The sequence below is a fragment of the Lolium perenne genome, chromosome 1, assembly GCF_019359855.2.
Source record: "Lolium perenne isolate Kyuss_39 chromosome 1, Kyuss_2.0, whole genome shotgun sequence".
In the NCBI taxonomy this organism is placed as follows: Eukaryota; Viridiplantae; Streptophyta; class Magnoliopsida; order Poales; family Poaceae; genus Lolium; species Lolium perenne.
The window spans coordinates 131,923,033-131,940,125 of NC_067244.2; the positions used below are offsets into that span (position 1 = coordinate 131,923,033).

Sequence of the window (17,093 nt, forward strand, 5' to 3'; positions counted from 1 at the left end):
GGATTTGGTATGATTCTTAAACCTCAACTTAGTCATCCAATGTTTGCACATATGTTTATCATTGTTGTCTTGCTTTGCTCTAGGTGTGGCAAGCTTTGGAATGGTACAAAGCCAACAATGGAGACAAGACCTTTGCCTTCCCTCATTGTTGGAAGCAACTCCATGGCACCCCCAAGTTCCAGGAGGGGTTCGAGGGGTACATGACGACCTTAAGTGGCAACAAGACCGCCAAAGATCCCACGGTCATTGACCTTGATGGTGGGCAGCCTTGCGGTAGCTCCGCTTCTCGTGCAAGTCGTCCTCGCGGCCACAAGGCAACCAAAGCCGACTTGAAGCGTGATGACTCGTCCATGTTATTGTTTGGCACTTTGAAGGAGATGCATGCCGACAGAGAGGTGTCCACGGACAAGAGGGATGAGAGAAGGCGTCGGGAGAAAGATGAGGACAGGAAGAACTACTTCGATGTCCAAAAGAAGAAGCTTGAGATTGAAGAGGTCAAGGCCAAGACCAAAGCTAGAGAAATTGAGCTCAAAGAGAGAGAAATTGAGCTCATAGCAATGGCAAGGGCCCAAGAGGTGGAGTTGAAGGCGAAAGAAGTTGAGCTCAAACGGCAAGCCGAGGACAACCTGATCATGAACGCCGACTTGACCAATATGAGCGAGGCGAAGAGAGCTTGGTTCGAGAAGAGGCAGAAGGAGATCCTAGAGCGTCCAAATTGAGTTGACAATCTCAATTTGCAATTTTTATATTTCTTCGAACTATGCCACATTTCATTTCTTCATCATGCAACAATTTATTTGATATTATTCTATAATTTCAAGATATTATTCTATATTTGTTAGATACTATTTATAAGTATGCGTGGCCAGATGGCCTATTTCTCAAAGAAATATACCAAATGGCTAAATGGGTGGCCGCTGCGTTGGGCGCAGGACGCGACCCAAACGGACGCGCGGATGCGGGGCTCCGTTCGCGCGTCCGCCCAGCCACCCAAACGGCCTAAAACGGATGGTCCAGCGCGTCCGTTTTGATCGCCCGGTTGGAGATGCCCTAAAGGATCCGATCATACTAGTGACTAATATTCACCTGCCCCCGCGTGACTAAGGCTAGTGTCGATCGGAAGACAACTTAACTAAAGCTAGTGTCGATCGGAAGACAACTTAACGCGTTGAGATGGCACATCCCATCGTTTTGAGCTGTATAGCAAAACCTCGAAATATTTTATTATTTGTCACACTTTTGCTGCTGAATAATATATACAGAAAAACAGGAGAAATGACTTTGTCCATCTCGTGCATGGTTTCATTTTTTTTTTTACAACTACGTGCATGGTTTCATTAGTTCACTGCCCCGGTTCATAGAAACTGATTGAAACTTCATGGAATCGTGTCCCACAAATCTCAAAGCAGCATATAAATGGCTAAACCATACACGGGACAATCGTGGTGTTGCGGAAAAAACCATCTATTTCGGTGTTTTGGATAGATTGGCGCCAGCCACGCTCTAAGAGCATCTCTAACCGATCCCCTAAAATTTAGAGGACAGAACAATGGATAAAAATAGATGACAGAAAAATTAGTCCTCTGAATGGTGCCCGCCTTCCCGGCAGAACCGATCCCTTAAAACGAGAACACTATTTGGATAATTTTCATTTCATACAATTTCGACATAGTTGTGCCTCTCGATCCGCAGCCGTCTAGTCGTCGAAGTCGGGGAAGTCGTCATTGTCGCCTCCTCCGTGGTACCTCTCATACATGGCATACACCGCCGCCACACGTTCAGGGTTTTGCCGCGGTTGGCCATGTACTCCTCTCCGGCGCGCTCGGCCTCGAGGCGTTCCCACGCCTCGCGGTCCTCCCTCGCGAGCTGGGCCACGCGGCGGCGGTGGGGCAACGCGAAGAGCTCCGACACGGGCTCCTCGAAGCCGAGCAGGAAGTTGAGCTCGCCGTAGTCACTTCCGTGGAGGTTGGCGTTCTCAACGTCGTGCCTCAATGCCGTCTGCTGATGACGTTGGGACTCTAAGTGCAGAGTGTTGTGTCATCAGAGTATTTTTCCCACAAGGGGACTCGAGAGTTTATATCGAACTCTCGGGAAACTGGACAAAGAGTATTTCTCTTCTCCCTTCTTCTAGCAATTCTGCAAGTAAAATAAATACCTTGTGTCCCCAACTCCGTCGTGTGGTTGTCAAGCACAAGGTTTTGTGTAAGTAAATAAAACACAAGTAAAAATAAAACAAGTAAAACCAGACTAGATATAATAACTAAGTAAAAAACTGTATAGGGGTTAATTGTTTTTGGTATTTTGGATGCAAATAAGAAAAATACATATTTTTGTATTTTCGGATTAAAATAGGGCAGCAAAGAAAACAAGATAAAAACAATATAAAGGTGTTTCTAATGATAAAAAAGTGGATCGGGATTCATGGGTTTACTTGACTATTCTCTATTTAGTTGTAGTGGACAAATAGTAATTCATCAATGAGAAATGAGGGTGCAAATAATAGTATGCGTAAGATCAATATAAGCATCACGTCCTAACATAGAGATGATGCAACACATCTCTCTTATACTTCACAATCCACAAGAAAGGGAAAACTCTATGCAATCTTGTATTAAGAATTAACAGATCATAGCCATAAGTACTTTGACATGATATTTCAATAACAAATATGCTACCTTGAACAAACAAGATCATCACTACTATCACGTGACGAACATAGCACATCCATTCACTTTATCCTAGTGAGGTAGCAAAACAAAAGTCCAAGGCCATAATAGATCTTGAAAATATTATCACTATCCAATCACTAAAACCATGCTACTCCATCTAATACACACATCACCCCACACACGCTCTTGCATAGATGTTTGATCAAAACAATTACTTAAGAACGGGATACATAATATGCATCTATCAATATATCTTACACATAATATGATCATATCGCATAGCACAATATCATAGAATAATGATCCACCACATAGGTATTACAAATATGGTCATAACCATGTGCAACAACTCATATGGCACTAAGAACTATAAAGAACACGAGAGAAATAGATCAGGCTACTGATGACCCACAAGTATAGGGGGTGTATCGTAGTATCTTCGATAAGTAAGAATGTCGATCCCAACGAGGAGCAGAAGGTGTTGACAAGCAGTTTCGATGAAGGATTCACTGTAAATGCTCACAGACAAGTATTCAGGGGTTTTGATGTAACATGTGAATAAAGTACGAGTAAGTAAAGTGCGAGAGTAACAATTGCAGCGAGTGTCCCAATCCTTTTTAGCACAAAGGACAAGCGGGGTTGTTTACTTATAATGACCAAACGTTCTCGAGGACACACGGGATTTTAGTCTAGTGCTTTCGCTACATACGGCTAAATAATCTTCATTGTTTTGATAAGTGTTGTGTGGGTGAACCTGTGCTAATGTACCGCCCTTCCTAGGACTAATACATACTTGTGATTATACCCCTTGCAAGCATCCGCAACTACAAGAAAGTAATTAAGAATAAATCTAACCACAGCCTTAAACTCTGAGATCCTGCTATCCCTCCTGCATCGATATACCAACGGGGATTTAGGTTTCTGTCACTCCGGCAACCCCGCAATTGGCAAACGAGTACAAGATGCATTCCCCTAGGCCCATAAAGGTGAAGTGTCATGTAGTCGACGTTCACATGACACCACTAGAAGAATAACACCACAACTTAAATATCATAACATTGAATATTACCCAACCATAGTTCACTACTAACAGTTAGACTTCACCCATGTCCTCAAGAACTAAACGAACTACTCACGAGACATCATATGGAACATGATCGGAGGTGATATGATGATGAATAACAATCTGAACATAAACCTTGGTCCAATGGTTTCACTCAATAGCATCAACAACAAGTAGAAATCGATATCGGGAGAGTTTCCCCTATCAAACAATCAAGATCAAACCCAAATTGCTACGGCGGTGACGATGTCCAGCGGTGGAGACGGCGGTGATGATGGTGGAGATGATGATGATGGTGATGGAGATGATGTCCAGCTCGATGACGGTGACGATGGCGTCGATTTCCCCCTCCCGGAGGGAATTTCCCCGGCGGATCTCAGCCCGCCGGAGAGCTCTTTTCTCTCTGGTGTTCTCCGCCCCGCAGAGGCGGCTGTAACTCTTCGTGAGGTACCCTCTGTCGCTTAGGTCTTCGGGATGAAGGGTTTCGCTAAGAAAAGGAGGCGAAAGGGGCTGTGGGGCCCCCACACCACAAGGTGGCGCGGCCAGGCCATGGGCCGCGCCGGCCTGTGGTCTGGCCCCACCTTGGGTCTTCTCAGCTCCCCCTTCTGGCTTCCTTCGTCATTTGGAAAAATAGGATTTTTGGTATAATTTCCTTCCACAGTTGATCTTCCGAAATATTGCGTTCTGACGGTGCTTTTTCCAGCAGAATCCTGGCTCCGGTGCTCGATCCTCCAATAATGATGAAACATGCAAAATAGATGAAATAACATAAGTATTGTGTCCAAATATGAAATATATCAATGAATAACAGGAAATTATGATATAAAATAGTGATGCAAATTGGACGTATCAACTCCCCCCAAGCTTAGATTTCGCTTGTCCCCAAGCGAAACTGAACTCAGTAAACAGGACCACATGTTTATGGAGTGAAGAGTCGATAAATAAAATACGGACAAGAAGCATCATATTCATTCACACAAGACATTCTAGTAAACAACTTCCTCATATAACTCAACTTGAAACAAGTATAAGGTAATCACAAATAAAGGTGCATAAGAAATCATAGTTGGTGATGGCAAACTTCGTTCTTGGTCAGAGAACAATTAACAGGTTATATTTATTTATTAAGCAGCGCTCTCATGTTAAAGTTTATATGGCACAACTTGCATACTCAATCATAATAATCTCCTCATAATCATTGATAACTTGCAAAGCTATATTCATTCAGATAAAACTTATACTAAACAAGGAAGAATAAAAGACATGATGAAGCAAATCACAATATAATGGTTTGATCACAACTACTCAAATGCTTGCTTGAGATGGAGGGAAATAGGTTTACTGACTCAACATAAAGTAAAAGACAGGCCCTTCGCAGAGGGAAGCAGTGATTAAGTCATGTGCTAGAGCTTTTCAGTTTTGAAATCATATAGAGATAATAAAAGTAACATTTTGAGAGGTGTTTGTTGTTGTCAACGACTGGTAGCGGGTACTCTAACCCCCTTGCCAGACAACCTTCAAAGAGCGGCTCCCATTTTATTTTTATTTTGTGTGGCACTCCTTCCAACCTTTCTTTCACAAACCATGGCTAACCGAATCCTCGGTTGCCTGCCAACAATCTCATACCATGAAGGAGTGCCTTTTTATTTTAGTTTTATTATGATGACACTCCCCCCAACCTTTGCTTACACAAGCCATGGCTAACCGAATCCTTCGGGTGCCGTCCATCAATCACATACCATGGAGGAGTGTCTATTTAGTTTAATTAATTTGGGACTGGGAATCCCATTGCCAGCTCTTTTTGCAAAATTATTGGATAAGCGGATGAAGCCACTAGTCCATTGGTGAAAGTTACCCAACAAGATTCAAAGATAAAACACCACATACTTCCTCATGAGCTATAAAACATTGACACAAATAAGAGATAGTAAATTTTGAATTGTTTAAAGGTAGCACACGAAGTATTTACTTGGAATGGCAGAAAATACCATGAAGTAGGTAGATATGGTGGACACAAATGACATAGGTTTGGGCTAAGGTTTGGATGTACGAGAAGTATTCCCTCTCAGTACAGGTCTTTGGCTAGCAAGGTTAATTAGCAAGCATAAGAGTCGAGGGAAACAAACAAATATACATGTGATAGAAACAATCATGCATCTTCCTTGTAAGCACAAACAATTTTAACTTCAGAATAATAAGCTATGAGCTAACAAGAAAGAAAGACAATGAAACATCTACATGTATTTCTCTTTTCTACTTAAACCTCAAAGTGTTGTTGCTATTGACCAATGCTAAGTTTGCCAAAACCAAATAGATTATTTCAATGCTCCCAAAGTGATACCAATACTAACAACAAGGTAAATCATATAGTAGATATTGCAAACTAAAATAAGATGTGCAATATGTAAATGATAAGACTTCTCATTAATATTCCATAACGATAACTCACACCAAGGGATACATAGATAACCAACTAAAGGAGAGATACTTCCAAACTGCAACCCATCTTATATGATAACTTCCCTACTCATGATATGACACTACTTGACAGTAAAAAGTAAAAGGTAGTGATGATGTGATACCGCGGCACTCCCCCAAGCTTGGAACAAACCAAGGGGATGCCAATACCGATGATGAATTACTCCTTCGGCGATGGTGGTGATGAACTCCCGCCATCAAACTTCCAAGGAAGAGGTTCTCCATCAAGAAACGACATCTTGGTCTCGGGGATCCTGAAACTAGCAGCACGGCTTATGTATTTAAACCTGTTTTCATACTCACAGTTCTGATTCTGAACGTCATAGAGTTGTGCTTGGAGCTTGTTGGTGGTGTCGTGAAGTGAGAGGATGTCGCCCCAAAGCTTTGCAGTTTCCTTCTCGTGTTCAGCAATGAGTTCAGACACAATCTTGTGGAAGATATCCACCTCACGCTCAGCCATCTTCTTGTATTTGAAGACCTCTTGTTCTAGCTTCTCCATCCTGTCTTCCAAGCTTCCTTCTCCTTTAGAACCCTGGACATCCTTGATCTGCAGTTCTCCCTCAACGAGCAGCAACTCCTTGGGGTGCATCCTCAGCTCCTCCATGTACAAGTTGCCAACATCCTTGTGGGAGCTGTCCTTCGGAGTTTCCGACGAAGACATGATGGCTCTAGATCCGAAGCAAATCCTGGCAGAAACAGCTCGAAACAAAACACGTCGAGAAAACGATATACGGACCTCCAGGGGTCCGGGGGATTATATAGCAAAAAATTTCATGACAAAAGGAAAGTACCAGATCGAACTAGAGTCGGAAAGGGGCGACGAGGCGGCCAGACCATAGGGCGGCGCGGGCCCAGGCCAGGCCGCGCCGGCCTATGGTGGCACGCCCTCGTGCGTCTTTTCCAATCCGTTTCGATCTCGTAATTTTTCATATTTTCCAAAAACAGCAAAAATATTGTTCGGAAAGTAAATTGCGAACTTTTCATTACCGGTACTGTTACCTATTCAAAGTCGAGTTCTGGCGGACTGTCAATTTGTCCTTTGATGAAAGCCTCCGGTGTTTCCACTCGAATAATATCAACATCAACATTATAGGAATCACCTGAGATATAATGCTTGAGTCTTTGTCCATTTACCACTTGTGTAGCATTGCCTTGGAGAGAGCTAATTTTGATTGGTCCTGAACGATACACCTCCTCAACAACATATGGTCCTTCCCATTTCGAGAGTAATTTCCCTGCAAAGAATCTGAGACGAGACCGATACAATAGGACTTTATCTCCAATATTAAATTCTCTTTTGATAATCCTTCTATCATGCCATTTTTAACTTTCTCTTTAAAGAGTTTAGCATTTTCGTAAGCTTCACTTCTCCATTCGTCTAGAGAACTCAATTGCAACAAGCTCTTATTACCGGCAAGTTTAGGATCTTTATTTAATTCTCTAACAGCCCAATAAGCTTTGTGCTCTAGTTCTAAAGGTAAATGACAAGCTTTCCCATAAACCATTTTATAAGGTGACATTCCCATGGGATTTTTATAAGCAGTTCTATAAGCCCAAAGTGCATCCTTCAATTTACTAGCCCAATTCTTTCTAGTTTTATTAACAGTCTTTTGCAAGATAGATTTAATCTCTCTATTTGATAATTCTACTTGCCCACTAGTTTGAGGATGATAAGCGGAAGCAATTCTATGATTAATACCATATCTAGCAAGAGTTTTTCTAAAACCACCATGAATAAAATGAGAACCTCCATCAGTTGTAATATATCTAGGAACTCCAAATCTAGGAAAAATAATATCTAAAAGCATTCTTAAAGAGGTCTCACCATCATCACTTTTTGTAGGTATGGCTTCCACCCATTTAGTAACATAATCAACAGCAACAAGTATATGAGTGTTACCTTCTGAAGAGGGAAAAGGTCCCATGAAGTCAAATCCACAACAATCAAACGGTTCAATAACAAGAGTATAATTCGTCGGCATTTCATTGCGTCTAGAGATATTACCAACCCTTTGGCATTCATCACAAGATAAAATAAACTTCCTTGCATCTTTGAAGAGAGTTGGCCAATAAAAACCTGATTATAGAACCTTTTGCGCGGTTCTTTCTCCGGCGTGATGTCCTCCATAAGCACTACCATGACATTTACTCAATATCTCTTGTTGTTCATATTCGGGAACACATCTTCGCATAATACCATCCACTCCTTCTTATATAAGTGTGGGTCATCCCAGAAATAATGCCTCAAGTCATAAAAGAATTTCCTCCTTTGCTGAGCTGAAAAGGTTGGAGGCAAGTACTTGGAAACAATAAAGTTAGCATAATCAGCATACCAAGGACTGTCTCGCGAACTCACCTTTATTGCAGCCAATTGTTCATTTGGAAAACTGTCATTAACAGGAACAGGATCATAAGCAATATTTTCCAATCTAGACAGATTATCAGCAACAGGATTATCAGCACCCTTCCTATCTACAATATGTAAATCAAATTCTTGCAACAGAAGTACCCATCTAATAAGCCTAGGCTTAGCATCTTTCTTTTGCATAAGGTATCTGATTGCAGCATGATCAGTATGAATAGTAACTTTTGAATCAACAATATAAGATCTAAACTTATCACAAGCAAAGACTACAGCTAACAATTCCTTTTCAGTAGTAGCATAATTTCTTTGAGCAGCATCAAGAGTTTTACTAGCATAATGAATAACATTCAGTTTTTTATTTACCCGCTGTCCAAGAACAGCGCCTACAGCAAAATCACTAGCATCACACATAATTTCAAATGGTAAGTTCCAATCAGGAGGTTCAACTATAGGAGCAGTTGTTAAGGCTTTCTTAAGAGTTTCAAAAGCTTCCTTACAATCGTCATCAAAAACAAAAGGTACGTCTTTTTGAAGAAGATTAGTAAGAGGCTTTGAAATCTTGGAGAAATCTTTAATAAACCTCCTATAAAACCCAGCATGACCAAGAACACTACGAATACCTTTAACATCCCTAGGATAGGGCATCTTCTCAATTGCTTCAACTTTAGCTCTATCAACTTCAATACCTCTCTCGGAAATTTTATGTCCCAATACAATTCCTTCATTAACCATAAAGTGGCATTTCTCCCAATTAAGAATAAGGTTAGTTTCTTCACATCTCTGCAAAACTTTATCGAGGTTCCGCAAGCAATTATCAAAAGAATTCCCATAGACAGAAAAATCATCCATGAATACCTCTACAATACTCTCGCAAAAGCCATGAAAAATAGCAGACATGCATCTTTGAAAAGTAGCAGGAGCATTACATAAACCAAAAGGCATACGTCTATAAGCATAAGTTCCATAGGGACAAGTGAAAGTGGTTTTCTCTTGATCTTTAGTTTTAACAGCAATTTGTGAAAACCCAGAATAACCATCAAGAAAACAAAAATGAGTATTTTTAGATAACCTCTCTAACATTTGATCAATAAAAGGCAAAGGGTAATGATCTTTCTTAGTAACCTTATTAACTTTTCGATAATCAATGCACATTCTATACCCTACAACCACTCTTTGAGGTATGAGCTCATCATTATCATTAGGCACAACAGTCATTCCTCCTTTCTTAGGAACACAATGCACAGGACTAACCCATCTACTATCAGCAATAGGATATATAATACCAGCTTCAAGAAGTCGTAATACCTCATTTCTTACCACATCCTTCATTTTAGGAATTAGACGACGCTGAGGTTCAACAACAGGCTTCGCATCATCTTCCATATTGATGGCGTGTTGGCATATAGAGGGAGAAATCCCCTTCAAATCATCAAGAGTGTAGCCAATAGCTCCTCGGTGTTTCTTCAATATTTCCAATAGCCTTTCTTCTTCAAACTCTGTAAGCTTAGAACTAATAATAACAGGATATATTTTCTTATCATCAATATGAGCATATTTAAGATTATCAGGCAATGGTTTTAAATCAAAGACAGGATCTTCCTTTGGTGGCGGTGTTGTACCCAGATCTTCCACCGGTAAATCATGCTTAAGAATAGGTTGGCGAAGAAAAATTTCCTCAAGCTCATCTCTTTCTTTCCTAAAAACTTCACTCTCGCTATTCTCCAAATGTTGCTGCAAAGGATTATTAGGAACAAGAACAATAGATGCACACTGTTCCATTTTAAAATCATTACTAGGCAAATCAGCTTTATAAGGAGTTTTGGTAAATTTAGAGAAGTTAAACTCATATGATTCACCAGCAAATTTAGTCAAAATTTTCTCTTTCTTGCAATCTATAATAGCTCCACAAGTATTTAGAAAAGGTCTACCAAAAATAATAGGACAATAATCACTAGCAGCAGAACCAAGTACCAAAAAGTCAGCAGGATATTTAATCTTACCGCATAAAACTTCTACATCTCGAACAATTCCAATTGGAGAGATAGTTTCTCTATTAGCCAGCTGAATAACCACATCAATATCTTCAAGTTCACAAGAACCAATTTCGTGCATAATCTCCGTATAAAGCTCATAAGGAATAGCACTAATACTTGCACCAATATCACATAAACCATAATAGCAATGATCACCAATTCTAACAGATAGCATAGGAACACTAGCTTGCTTGGGTTTATTAGGATGTGAAACAATATTAGAAGCATCTTCACAGAAAATAATATGACCTTCCTCCAAATTTTCAGTCACAAGATCTTTAACTATTGCAACGGAGGTTCAACTTTTATTTGTTCTTCAGGTTCTATAGGTTTCTTTTCACTTTTATGAACCGCACTATTTATAACAGAGTACTCCTTCATTTTAGCAGGGAAAGGAGTTTTTTCAATATAAGCTTCAGGAATAACATGATCAACAGTTTCAACTACAACGCATTTATTAATAGATGAATCAATTTTATCTTTATACGGTTCATGATACTTATCAAAATTCTTCTTAGGCAATTCATAATGAGAGGCAAAAGCTTTATAAAGATTTGCAGCAACTTGAGAATCAAGACCATATGTAGCACTCATATTACGAAATTTATCAGTATCCATAAAAGCTTCAATGCATTTGTAATCATAATTTATACCTGATTCTCGATCTTTGTCGATCTCCCATCCTTCAGTATTTTCCTGGATCCGATTAAGAAGGTCCCTTTTAAACTCTTCCTTATTGCGCATGAATGATCCAGAACAAGAAGTATCCAGCAAGGTCTTGTCTTCAAAAGAAAGTCTTGCATAGAAATTATCAATAATAACATTACCAGGAAGCTCATGAATGGGGCATTTGAGCATTAAAGACTTCAATCTCCCCCAAGCTTGGGCAATACTCTCTCCATCATGAGGCCAAAAATTATATATGCGATTCCGATCCTTGTGAATTTCACTTGGAGGATAGAACTTAGAATAAAACCGGGGCACAATATCATTCCATTCAAGAGAATCCCCATTATCCAAAGAATTTATACCAATGCGCCGCTTTACCAGACAGCGATATAGAGAATAGTTTCTTCCTCACTTCATCCATAGCAATACCTGCACACTTGAATAAACCGCATAATTCATGCAAGAACAATAAATGATCTCCAGGGTGGACAGTTCCATCCCCTGTATAACGGTTATTCACTACGCGTTCAATAATTTTCATAGGTATTTTGTATGGTATCTCTTCTTTACCTGGCGCCTCATCCACTACCTTTGCAGTAGTAGCGGATTTCCCAAATAAACATTCGAGAGAAGATCTCTCCATAATGAATTATGGCAGCAGGCAGAAATAAAATCAGCACAAATAGTAGATATTTCCCTTACCAATTCCACTTACCAATAGCGCTTCATTCCCCGGCAACGGCGCCAGAAAATAGTCTTGATGACCCACAAGTATAGGGGGTGTATCGTAGTATCTTCGATAAGTAAGAATGTCGATCCCAACGAGGAGCAGAAGGTGTTGACAAGCAGTTTCGATGAAGGATTCACTGTAAATGCTCACGAGACAAGTATTCGGGGGTTTTGATGTAACAGTGAATAAAGTACGAGTAAGTAAAGTGCGAGAGTAACAATTGCAGCGAGTGGCCCAATCCTTTTTAGCACAAAGGACAAGCCGGGTTGTTTACTTATAATGACCAAACGTTCTCGAGGACACACGGGATTTTAGTCTAGTGCTTTCGCTACATACGGCTAAATAATCTTCATTGTTTTGATAAGTGTTGTGTGGGTGAACCTGTGCTAATGTACCACCCTTCCTAGGACTAATACATACTTGTGATTATACCCCTTGCAAGCATCTGCAACTACAAGAAAGTAATTAAGAATAAATCTAACCACAGCCTTAAACTCTGAGATCCTGCTATCCCTCCTGCATCGATATACCAACGGGGGTTTAGGTTTCTGTCACTCCGGCAACCCCGCAATTGGCAAACGAGTACAAGATGCATTCCCCTAGGCCCATAAAGGTGAAGTGTCATGTAGTCGACGTTCACATGACACCACTAGAAGAATAACACCACAACTTAAATATCATAACATTGAATATTACCCAACCATAGTTCACTACTAACAGTTAGACTTCACCCATGTCCTCAAGAACTAAACGAACTACTCACGAGACATCATATGGAACATGATCAGAGGTGATATGATGATGAATAACAATCTGAACATAAACCTTGGTCCAATGGTTTCACTCAATAGCATCAACAACAAGTAGAAATCGATACCGGGAGAGTTTCCCCTATCAAACAATCAAGATCAAACCCAAATTGCTACGGCGGTGACGATGTCCAGCGGTGGAGACGGCGGTGATGATGGTGGAGATGATGATGATGGTGATGGAGATGATGTCCAGCTCGATGACGGTGACGATGGCGTCGATTTCCCCCTCCCGGAGGGAATTTCCCCGGCGGATCTCAGCCCGCCGGAGAGCTCTTTTCTCTCTGGTGTTCTCCGCCCCGCAGAGGCGGCTGTAACTCTTCGTGAGGTACCCTCTGTGGCTTAGGTCTTTGGGATGAAGGGTTTCACGAAGAAAAGGAGGCGAAAGGGGCTGTGGGGCCCCCACACCACAAGGTGGCGCGGCCAGGCCATGGGCCGCACCGGCCTGTAGTCTGGCCCCACCTTGGGTCTTCTCAGCTCCCCCTTCTGGCTTCCTTCGTCATTTGGAAAAATAGGATTTTTGGTATAATTTCCTTCCACAGTTGATCTTCCGAAATATTGCGTTCTGACGGTGCTTTTTCCAGCAGAATCCTGGCTCCGGTGCTCGATCCTCCAATAATGATGAAACATGCAAAATAGATGAAATAACATAAGTATTGTGTCCAAATATGAAATATATCAATGAATAACAGCAAATTATGATATAAAATAGTGATGCAAATTGGACGTATCAGCTACTGCCACAAACCCGTAGTCCAGAGATGGACTACTCTCTCTTGATCATGGTGATGATGATGAAGACGTTGGAGAAGGTGGAGATCCCTCTAGCGGTGATCCCGACAGAGTTTTCCCCTCCAATCTTCTCTGCAGCAGCCTCCGTTTTCGTGTTTCTGTGTTTGTGCGGCGCTCTCCCCCCGAGAACTCTTCGGGGCCATATATAGTGATTTTTAGGTCAAAATACGTCGGTGAGCGAAAGAATCGGGGCGATTGGACGATCAATGGCCGAAAGGCCCTGGGTGGCGCATCCTAGCTTGTTGGGCGCGCCACCTGAGGTCTTTCGGGCCCTGGGTGGCAGATCGGCGACGCGGCTCGCCCCGGTTGCGGATGGTGCTGCGGATGGGTGGTTGGGAGCGGCAGCGGGAAGATCTGGCAATCTCCGGGGCAGATGCGGTGTCGGTGGTGTATTTGGCGGCGACCGGAGCTGATGCGGTGGGTGGTAGCCGATGGGAAAATTATTGTCCTCGGCCCAGCCGGCGCTCAAATATAGGGGGGGGGGGGGGTGTCACCGCTCTCGCTTTTATAGTCCTCTAAACCGTTTTAGGGTTTCGGCTCGAGACGCCTAGGACGGTTAGCTGCCTATCTTTTCTCGAGACGCCTAGGACGGTTAGCTGCCTATCTTTTCTCTTCTAGCCTCTGTGTTTCATTTAGAGATGCTCTAAGGTTGAAAGAGAACACCCCATCTGAAGTTGTTGGAAGAAACTCAAAACGTGCAAATGCATTTGCAGTGTTTGGCCGCCCAAAGACACTTTATTGTCACTATTACCAAATCAAATAAAAAAGAACTAGTTTTACAGGCTTACACTCACTTATGATCACTCCTGACTCAGTTGGGCGTGGCCACATAAGAAGAACCTACCGGTTTTTTTTGCCAAAGGTGTCCTACACTTATTCTTTTCTTTTTTCCATTTTTTTGGGCTGAGAAAGCGAAGCACAAAAATTTGTCACTAGCTTCCTGCAGGTGACGATCGATCAAGATCGGGGTCATCGCTGAAGGGCCGGCAAACGGGCAATCATGCTAGTCCGACGAGCTTCTCGCTGAGCTCCCAAACCTTCCTGGCCTTCTCGGTGTCACTGGCCTCCTCGGAGAGCTGGTTCTCGAATGAGGCGGAGTTGTTGTTCCAGCTCCAGTAGACGCCGGACTTGGTGAGGCTGGGCTCGCTGACCACCTGCGCCAGCCTCTTGCCGGCCTCCTCCTCGGAGACGTAGCCCTTGGTGATGTACTTCTGGAAGGGCGGGAAGAGGAGGCGGAAGAGCGGGATGTGCTCCCGGAAGAGGCCGGTGGTGGCGATGCATCCTGGGTAGAGCGACGCGAAGGTGATCCCGGTCTCCTCGTGGTACCGGCGGTGGAACTCCTGCATGGTGAGCATGTTGCACACCTTGCTGTCCTTGTACGCCTTGGCGCCGTCGAACTCCGCGCCGTCGATCATGGCGGCGCTGCCAGCGCCGTTCAGCCCGGACGCCAGGCCCCGCAGGTCCCCCAGGTTCGCCTTCGGCGGCACGTTGCCGGCCAGCGTGTTCGTGTTCCCTGCATGCAGAAATGACGATTGGATGTCAGGCCAGGGTCTGGAACCACGACGACGAACAAAGAAACATAGTATTGAGCGTACCGGTGATGGAGCCGACGATGATGAGGCGCTTGGATGGGTAGTCTGAGGCCTTGAGGTCCTCGAGGAGCTCGCGGGCGAGGAGAAAGTGGCCGAGGTGGTTGACGCCGACGCTCATCTCGAAGCCGTCGGCGGTGAAGGAGGGCTCCTTGGCGGTTGGCTGGTAGACGGCGGCGTTGCAGACGACGACGTCGATGGGCATGTCGAGCTGGCGCACGTTGTTGACGAACTGGCGGACGCTGTCGAGGGAGGCCAGGTCGAGGTGGACGATGGTGTAGCTGCCCTTAGGCATGCCGGCCGCCCGGGCGGCGCGCGCGGTCTTGAGGTAGTCGCGGCAGGCCATGATGACGTGCCACTTGCCGGACTCCGCCAGGGCCTTGGCCGTGGCGAGGCCGAGGCCGGACGACGCGCCCGTGATGACCGCGGTGCCCGTGCGGAGGGTCTTCTTGCCGGCCGGGGACGCCGGGGTCGCGGTGGGCGCGGACACCGCCGACGCCTGCGCGCGAATGGCCACCGACGACGTGTTCACTCTCTGCAGGTATTTCGTGCCACGTATAGTGATCAATTCTGTCACACCACCAATAACAATGAACGATATGGAGCAGAGAGCTGGAAGGGAGGACTTTCAGTATTTTTCACAGATTAGCCAAAGATTGCATAATGAAACTCAATGAGCCATTCTAATTACTCGCTTGCTCTTAGAATTAATGATTACTCGCAATAATCTAGCCGAACCACTACTCGATTATGCCAATTCCCCAAATAATGTGTAATAACAGAGTGCAGACTGCAGACACATGCATCAACATAAAAATAAACAATTCCCTAAAAAGCATATAAGATGAACAAAATGCAAAATATATTCAGGAAGGGAAGCAGGAACAGTTGCTCACCTTGGTGCGCAGTCCGAGAGAGGAGGTGTCCAATTTGAGGCCATCCGCGAGACGAACACCCAAGAAGGCCGAATCCTTCACCGCTCCCTGCACCAAGAAATCAGCACCACAGCCATACATGAACTCGCGCGCGTGGAAGCAAACTTGGAGAAACCGGCGGACACTCACCTCCTTGCGCGCGGAGAGCGCCGAGGGGAGGAAGGAGGTGGCCGTCTGGAGAGCCATCGGAACCAGTGAGCTGAAGATACCAGTAGATAGTGCGGATGGGAGTGAGCTTTTCTTCAGTGAAAGGCTCGGGAAAGCGAAGCAGCGGCGCCATTTAAGGTAGCGGAGGCGATAAGGAGATAGCGGGTGGCGGGGCGATGCCACATGGCGCCGACCTGGCAGCGGTGCGGCCAATAGGGTTCCTCTGGCCGGATTCTCGTCACGGGGGCTTGCTCTCGATAAAATGGAACCGTTTCCATGTAAATGCTGGTCGCTGTTGGCGCCGATCGGGACGGTTCTAGTGAGTTGTGCCTGGATGGGCCGGTTTTGTTCCGTCTCGCCTCACCGGGGAGCAGGAGGAGGACCATGTTGCTGGAGCCTGGAACTCTGGAATGGATCAGATCTCGCTGTTTGAGAATTTCCTTTTTCGACAGTCGACTTTCCATCATCTTTTACAAGAACCGTGCCCCTTCTGCAGCTTCTAGCTGCTCGATACATTCTTCTTCCTCCTACTTTCGTCCGCTGAGCAATAGCTCTATTTTCATTTGCCGAGGTGTTTTCTGGAGACAACGCTAGTTTCGATTCTCGTCTTCAGTGCTAGTTTTCCTTGTTGCGCATGGAGCTCTCTTAGTTGGTCGCTGACCGCGTCGAGGAGGCATTACGCCCCCTTCGTGAAGTGGTGGAAAGTCTCAAGTTGTTGTTGGCACACGCTGGTGTCTCTTTGGAGCCGACAGAGGCATGTATGTTCTTCTGGTGGGTTGGAGCTTGCCACCGCGCAGGTTTTGTTTCCGCTTGG

General features: G+C 44.0%; 1 protein-coding gene across 1 annotated transcript; it reads right to left on the reverse strand.

Moving 5' to 3' along the window:
• Positions 1 to 14,285: 14,285 nt before the first annotated feature.
• LOC127302547 (protochlorophyllide reductase B, chloroplastic) lies at positions 14,286 to 16,415 on the reverse strand. The gene is made up of 4 exons (XM_051333020.2): positions 16,262 to 16,415; positions 16,094 to 16,180; positions 15,204 to 15,732; positions 14,286 to 15,121 (listed from the first exon to the last, which is right to left on the reverse strand). Exons 1-4 carry the CDS (start codon positions 16,316 to 16,318, stop codon positions 14,607 to 14,609), a joined length of 1,188 nt encoding a protein of 395 aa, XP_051188980.1. The 5' UTR covers positions 16,319 to 16,415; the 3' UTR covers positions 14,286 to 14,606.
• Positions 16,416 to 17,093: the final 678 nt, after the last annotated feature.

Excerpts from the sequence above, each read along its gene's own strand:
- LOC127302547 (XM_051333020.2), bottom strand. The coding sequence starts at position 16,318 with ATGGCTCTCCAGACGGCCACCTCCTTCCTCCCCTCGGCGCTCTCCGCG. Across the intron at positions 15,733-16,093 it reads CTCTCGGACTGCGCACCAAG|AGAGTGAACACGTCGTCGGT; the intron begins GTGAGCAACTGT and ends AAATACCTGCAG. Across the intron at positions 15,122-15,203 it reads CATCGTCGGCTCCATCACCG|GGAACACGAACACGCTGGCC; the intron begins GTACGCTCAATA and ends TTCTGCATGCAG.